Consider the following 7,717-nt stretch of genomic DNA (forward strand, 5'->3'; position numbering starts at 1 on the left):
CTCTAATGATGTGCTCAAGAAAAGAAAGAAAAAAATCGCCACCGTGAACTTCTAGGAACAGCTGCGTGCACTCAGCACTCTGGAGGCGACTGGCCTTGAGGGTTGAGACAGAGAGAGGGAAAGAGAAGAAAAGGTCGGTTGAAGGGACATCCGCTTTTCAACCGAGAGCTGCGGCAACGGAAGGAGCCCGTACAGGTACAGTGGATGTCTTTTGCACGGAAGAATGCCGTTACGAGGGTGCGCCGCGGAATCCGCGAACGCATTCCGCGTGCCAACAATCCAGCCGGAGCAAGGAGGGCATGAGATGTACGGTATGTACGTACGTCTTCCCCGCCCCTTCTACAGGATACGTAGCACGTACTACTCCCTCTCTGTTTCTAAATCCAAGTCTTTTTAGAGATTTCAACAAAGACTACACACGGATGCGTATAAACATATTATAGAGTATAGATTCATGAAGCCAAGAGGAAATACTCCGTTACATGAAATACTCCGGGCACCACACGTCCTCTCTTGTTAGGTACAGTTTCATGAAGCCAGGAGGAAATGAACACGCCAAAATGGCTATCCACCACATTTCCGCCCCATAGCCTTATGTCGCTACAGCACAGAGCACAAGATAACCACAAGAACAGAAGAACTTGTGACCATGTACACGAGCCAACAAAAAATATTAGGATATCTAAAATCGCAAGGCCCGTGAATCACAGGAGCTTCAAGTCTCAGTCCGTGCGCCACTAATCCAGACACAAGGTACCGCTGGTTGCTTTACGCAGTTCAGTAGTCCGTTCGTCGACAAGTTCAGATGAAGAGACGTTGTGCATGGCTGAAAGTTCTGTGGACGCCGTCGATGTGCGCTGCGCGTGCTAGTAAGTACAGTAGCTCCTAGGAGTTGTGGGGTAAAATCTGATGAGCATGAGACCCTGCATGCATGCTGCCCCAAGAAGTGCAAACTGCATTCATTACACTAACATGCTTGCGCGACGACATGTCAGAGCATAACAGAAATGTGTTGGCTATGTTTGGAAGGACGCACGGTGCTATCAAGATGACAAACACATCAGCTGAGAAAGCACAAATGGACTGTTTGTAAGTACAGAAAGCTATGATGTACTCCTTCTCGAGAACCCACCGCGAATGATCAAACTCTGTTTTGCTTCAAGAAATGGCTTTCGGCTCTCAAAGGGTCAGAATGCTGAAGATCCGAGCAATGCAACAGAGGGTGTGCTGGAGACATTCAGGACAACTCTTCGAGAGTCATAAGTTCCATCTTCGAAATTCAATCCTGTAGTGTTAGCAGTTCAATGGCAATATAGTTTGCAGGATATTTCAGCATAAGCAAATCAGGTAACAGCAAACATTGGTGGCAGATACACCATCTGGGATCCATCACAGGTGCAACAAACTAATAAGGCATAAGTGCCTGCCACTGAGACAACAAAATTGGTGTTCTCTTAGCAGACCCTGCCATTGAGACAAGGGAGATGTCATGGAACTTAAGCATAAACCAAGTAGGTGTCTGGTGTCAAAGGAGATTGCGCTACTATCTGTTACTCTATAGTCCATAGCTTTAATCCAGAACTGTTGGTTATATTTTAAATCCAAGTCATCCATCACTCACATTGGTCCATTTAGGCAGGCCTCCTTACTTTAGAGAATATTTCGAAGGTAGAGTATAAGTGCAATATTAACCCTGGTGAAAATGCAAAATATAAAGGTTTAGTATTATAATACCACTTCTCTGTAAATTATACACACGTACAACAGAATCTGAAGATATGATGCCACATTAGTGACATTTTAGGAGAAACAATCAATCCTAACAAATCCTATACCACAATAACAACCAGATACACTAACAGACATGCAATTTTTATCATGCTCGTCCCTCAGTTTTACATTTTTCTCGAAGCGGCGAGCTTACTAGAAAAACGGATTTAATGCTACTGACCTGCTTCATACACAATAATCGGTACCATAAAGTAAAAATGTCTAAACTTATCATATTTTAGCAAACCAAGAACATCACACCAATATATACAGAAACACAGATCCTCAAAAGAATAAGGCTGATATGAATATTCCATAATACAAGATCATGTATTCTTTGGATACTTGCAATCTTGTAGGTAGTTGTAGCTCTAGTTTCTGAGAGAATAACTACACCAGTGCATTCATAAAATATGGTAAGGGGGCAGAAGGCATGACCTACATTTCTCAACTTCCTATGGGTGAATAACATCAAAGATGCCAAATTCAAAGGGTGTGAGCTTTCCGTCTTTCTCGTTTCTGTCTCCTGATAATAACAGAAACAATAATAACCATATGATAGTCCTTCGCATTGACCTTTAGTATGGGCGCATTCTGTTATTTTCTATCCCATCATTTTTGTGTGACAACCAAATTATGGTTTCATGACTTGCCGCTATAATATTCTTGGCATAGCACAGAAACAAGGCTTCATGAGTCTTTGAGTTGCAGCTTCATGAACAAAGCCTCGCTCATTCAATCATCAGGCAGCTGTACCAAAAAGATAGGTACGTTCTCTTCTAGTGCTTATTGCTACTGCTCGCTAGATGTAATTCCTGATTAACAGTTGCTTCTTTAAGTCTTAGTTGGTGAGATTGAACATCAAAAGATTCAGCCACCATGGATTTCATGTGCTTCATTTTACTGATCATCTTGCACTTACTGAGTTGTATTACCATTACAAATTATTCCGTGCTACTAAACATTTTGCTGATTGGCTACTGAGCATGTGGTAGTTGAAGCACATTGTATCAAACATCAAATATGAATAGGATTAGGGAACAGAAAAAGATGGTAAAGGGTTTGTTAGGTCTGGAACAAGCATAGTTGCTTCATGTCTTATTAATCATCCTATATGGGACTTCTCTACACGGAAGAACAGACAGCCACATTGCATAGCTTAAAACTCCACGGCTCTACCTCTTTTGCAACAACCAAAACAGCCAGGCCAACTGCAATTTCCACATCCGATCGAATTCTATCTGCTGCTGCTGCATTCCTGTTGAGTCATTTTTTCCCCTTAGTAAGTGCACTGCAAGTAATTACCATTATATTTCAGCTCAAGATCAGTCCATATCTAAGATGCTACTGAATTTGTTATTCGATTTCCTCTTGCATTTGATTCTGTGTCAAAATCCTGTTCTTCAATGCATTTCTTTCTGTGCTCATCCGTTTTCATGTTGTGTTGATTCTAGATTTGGATTGAAGGTGCCAGGCACTGTTTCGTCAAAATGATTGTTGGAGGTGACTATTTTGAAGGTTCCCATGATCACAATCTCATGACAGGATCTTTGACCCATGATTCTTCTCTGGCTCCTAAATGCAACGACAACACAAATATTGAGCTACAGAGATTCAAGGTGCAGTCGTTTTCTGCAGATATCCTTTCTGATTCGACCAATCTTTCTTCTGAAGCTGCAAGAGCAATCAACCACCTTCAGCATCAACTAGGAATTGGTTTGGAGCAGGATATGCGACCAGTGGAAACTGCAACCTGGGATACTTCTATCTGCACCATTCAAGACCAAATAATCAACCATCAGCTTAGCGAAGATCCACAAAACATATTGGTGCAACAACAGATTCAACAGTATGATCCTGCGCTTTATCCAAACAGTGGTTACACACCAGCACCTGATCTCTTAAACCTTCTCCACTGCACTGTGGCTCCAGTGTTCCCTGCAACAGCATCAGTCTTTGGTGATACAGCACTAAGTGGTGGTACCAACTATTTGGATCTTAATGGTGAGTTTACAGGAGTGGCAGCAATTCCTGACAGTGGATTAATGTACACTAGTGATCCGGCATTGCAGTTAGGGTACCATGCTGCCCAGTCTCACGCACTAAAGGATATCTGCCATTCACTGCCGCAAAATTATGGGCTGTTCCCCAGTGAGGATGAAAGAGATGCCATGCTTGGGGTTGGAAGTGTCGGAGGAGATCTTTTTCAGGATATGGATGACAGGCAATTTGATACTGTACTGGAGGGCAGAAGAGGGAAGGGTGAGTTCGGAAAGGGAAAAGGAAAAGCTAACTTTGCGACAGAGAGAGAGAGGAGGGAACAGCTAAATGTGAAGTATAAGACTTTAAGAATGCTCTTCCCCAATCCTACCAAGGTTCGTCTTGTTCATCATTTTGCACGTTTAGGAGATTTGATGATTATCAGATGTCCAGAATAGTCAACTATAGAAGCTAATCACTAGGGTTTGTTCAATGACGCTACATGTACAGAATACTTCATTAATAGAAGCTAACAATTAAAATTTCAGGCCACTTTCCAGTTTTCATTGGTTTTGTGAAGATAATTGAATTTCTGAATAACTTCATCCATTTACTCTCAGTGTGTTAAGACGCTTAGAAGTGGCAACACCAAAGTACTATGCATTCCGAAAAACCAGTGCTTTATAAAACATCAACAAAAACCCATTCGCAAAACTGTCATCTGTCTGATGTAGATTCAAAGAAACATGTGTTAGATAATATGCTTCTGCTGAACTTTCTGTCGAATAGTTCTCAAGCTCTGTTGCTACATTATATTCAGGTTGATACTGATATCCTATGGAACATGATTGCTATGAACTAGTTGCTCGTTGTGCTCTTTGCAGATACTTACCCCATTATCTTGATCGAGTGTGTTTGTACCTTCTAGTTAATTATGAAAGAAAATGAAAGCAATCAAATTCCATATGTATATTGATTTTTTTCATAAGTATTATTGTCCTCATTGCACTACTCTCCAGGACCTCTATAGTGATCTAACCTTAACCGATTAGACAACACTTCCTGATTTACTCAATGAAAACGTAAACAATGTGACAGAATCATAAAAATCTAGGTTGCACCTTTAGGGGCTACTGCTCATATATGTTTGATATGGCACTAATGTGTTACAGAACTGTTCTCTAGAATGACAGGGCTTCAGTAGTAGGTGATGCCATTGAATACATAGATGAGCTGAATCGAACAGTGAAGGAACTGAAGATCCTAGTGGAACAGAAGTGGCATGGGACTAATAGGAGAAAGATAAGAAAGTTGGATGAAGAGGCCGCTGCTGATGGTGAAAGCTCATCGATGAGGCCAATAAGGGATGAGCAAGACAATCAGCTTGATGGGGCCATAAGAAGCTCATGGGTTCAGAGGAGGTCCAGGGAGTGCCATGTTGATGTTCGCATAGTGGAAAATGAAATAAACATCAAGCTCACAGAAAACAAGAAGACCAACTCCTCCCTGCTTCATGTTGCAAAGGTTCTTGATGAATTCCATCTTGAGATCATCCATGTGGTTGGAGGGATTATTGGTGATCACTACATATTCATGTTTAACACTAAGGTATTGACAGTATTATTTATTTTAAGTAGCATCAGGAACTCCTTTCCCCATATTGCCGATTGTCATTGACAGTAATGTTCCATCATCCACAATAATGCAGGTGTCTGAAGGTTCCTCAATTTATGCTTGTGCAGTGGCAAAGAGGATCCTTCAAGCAGTGGATGCACAACACCAGGCACTTGACATATTCAACTAGGCATTAGCACCCATAGTAACTATTTGAAGAAGTTCCTAGTCTACTACTCTCCCTGGGGAGAGTCGTAATTTTATTTTCTGTCAGTCTATCCGTGAGGAAAGTTATTAGAACAGGCTTGGAGAGAACTTTGTCTTTACCATTAGCTAGCTCGGAAAACAAACAAAAAAATCTGGCATGCCTAACTGTTTACTGTTATCACTTATCTAGCTCTACCAGAAATGATTTGACTCTCTGCCTCAGTATTTGCTTCCATCATCTTTTCGTCGCATTTCATTTGGAGTTGGCTTCAAAATATAGTACTCCCTCCGTCCATATTAATTGTTGCTGATTTAGTATAATGTTGTACTAAATCAGTGACAATTAAATATGGATCGGAGGGAGTAGAAGATGATGATTTACACATGTCTGCATGGCCTACTATGTTCTCTTTTACAGAAAGTGGCTTAGTGAGTTGCATTCACTGGTACCAGTATCACATCTCACAGGATGCTACATGCATATGAAAACTTCGCAGAGATCCAAAATCTGTGCAGAACTTCTACAAGCTGGGCCGAATCGCTAGGTAAATCGAGTTGCATTGTGCGTGATAATTCGTGTGTAGAGGAATATGCCACCCAATAGTTCTCAAAACCATTGTCTTAGCAACGAGATGAGAAAAAGGTACGACGGTACGGTCTTACATTCTTGCTATCCGTGCAGCAGATCTGCTCTGCTCGACTCGTACAATGTCCCGAACACCTCGCGGGCACCACCCCGCCCCCGCAACGGCAAAGCTGCGGTCACGGCCAACACGCGAATTGCAGTGACGCAGGAACAGCACGAGATGTGATGCCGCCCGTGGCACTCTGCGCCAGACCAGAATCAGATCAGGGGACTGAACATTTCCAACCTGCAATCGTATTCTTGCAAAGAACAACATTTTACCGGTGAGATCTGCAGGGCCCGGGCGTGCGACCGCTGCTTGCTTCCGCGCAGCTCCCGCACCGTCGATGCTGCTCGTGGAACCGCTGCTCGCGTGCAGACGTGCTAGGGCAGCAAAGGCTCTCCAGCTACGGGAGGGCACGCCTGTGGTTCAGGTCGCCGAGGAAGGGGAAGAGGAGGATTGCACGAGCACTTACCGGGTGGCAAAAGAAAAGAAACCTGTTAGCCGCAAATTTCGTCCCCATCAGGGGACACGGGATCAGTCCGGGAACACGGAAGGTCGCGTACATTTTGGTAACGATAAAAATTACCCGGACGAAATTCGATCAAATACGGATTTAATTTAAACATGACAGTTTCGTTACATTTGCATCAACTAAGCGTAGATCGTCAGTTCCTCATGTCCGATCATGAACCAAGAAAATTGAAGCTTCACCGTCTCCACTTCCGCTTCGGTGCTCTCCAGCTCCGCCTCCTGAGGCCTAGGAAGTGAAGTTGTCCACCTCCACCTCGTCGCCAAGCGACTAATCAGCTGATGATGTTGAGCCCACCAAATTTGGCGTCGACGGAAAGGAAGGAGCGGTGGCCTTTCTGGAACCAGAGCAGCGATGACCTACCGTGCACTACTCTTTCTTGCTGTCGGTGGTGCCTGCGAACATGCCAGCTTCGTGGTCGTAGTGGCGAGGCTCCTAAAACGGCCATGATATCCGAAAGCGTTCGGACCTGTGCGTGGACCATGATATGGGAGCCAGACATCAAACCATATATACCTCAAAGGCTCAAACATCTGCATATATTTTAAACGGAATTTGAGCAAACCGAACGATTCATGCAATCCGAATGTTTTCATTTAAATTGGATCACATCCATTGCATTTTTTAGATATTTCATTAAACCAAAGTGTTTGAAAGTTTATCTAGTCTATATCTTCGCTCGTCCGTGCTCCAAGTCCTTGTTGTTCCCCTCTGTGTCCATGTCCGACGGGTCATGAGCCCTAGGAAGTGAAGTTGCGGGTTGCCGATGAGGAAGAGTACATGGGACACGGACTGGCCCACATGGGACATGAGGCGCCACCATTTTCCATTCCCTACTCTTTCTCATCGGAGTATGTGGCCTGCATGTCGCCAGTGGAGGTGAGGTCCACGACGGACGTGGATGGACCAACCTTGTGGGCGTAGTAGCGCAAACGATGCGCAACTGTCGGCGTTTTCGTCCGCAATCGCCAGCACCACTTTTTTGCAT

The 7,717-nt window shown here is 43.6% G+C and overlaps 1 protein-coding gene and 1 long non-coding RNA gene across 8 annotated transcripts; one reads left to right on the forward strand and one right to left on the reverse strand.

Annotated features, from left to right (window-relative positions):
- Nucleotides 1-421: 421 nt before the first annotated feature.
- Nucleotides 422-6,717, reverse strand: LOC125539610 (uncharacterized). Of its 7 annotated transcripts, none has more exons than XR_007296907.2 (5): nt 6,479-6,717; nt 6,235-6,399; nt 3,664-3,708; nt 2,213-3,538; nt 422-1,693 (listed from the first exon to the last, which is right to left on the reverse strand). It is a non-coding gene; the product is annotated as an uncharacterized LOC125539610 (long non-coding RNA). The 7 variants fall into 7 exon arrangements; XR_015617308.1 differs by lacking the exon at nt 3,664-3,708 and having other exon boundaries at nt 423-1,464; nt 1,622-1,693; XR_015617307.1 differs by lacking the exon at nt 3,664-3,708 and having other exon boundaries at nt 423-1,040; nt 1,133-1,693.
- Nucleotides 2,469-6,128, forward strand: LOC125539608 (transcription factor EAT1-like). Its single transcript, XM_048703105.2, has 4 exons — nt 2,469-2,537; nt 3,225-4,145; nt 4,936-5,358; nt 5,459-6,128. The coding sequence occupies exons 2-4, from the start codon at nt 3,261-3,263 to the stop codon at nt 5,552-5,554; spliced, it is 1,404 nt and encodes a 467-aa protein (XP_048559062.2). The 5' UTR covers nt 2,469-2,537; nt 3,225-3,260; the 3' UTR covers nt 5,555-6,128.
- Nucleotides 6,718-7,717: the final 1,000 nt, after the last annotated feature.

The sequence above is a fragment of the Triticum urartu genome, chromosome 2A, assembly GCF_056163025.1.
Source record: "Triticum urartu cultivar PI428250 chromosome 2A, HENAU_Tu73, whole genome shotgun sequence".
Classification (NCBI taxonomy): domain Eukaryota; kingdom Viridiplantae; phylum Streptophyta; class Magnoliopsida; order Poales; family Poaceae; genus Triticum; species Triticum urartu.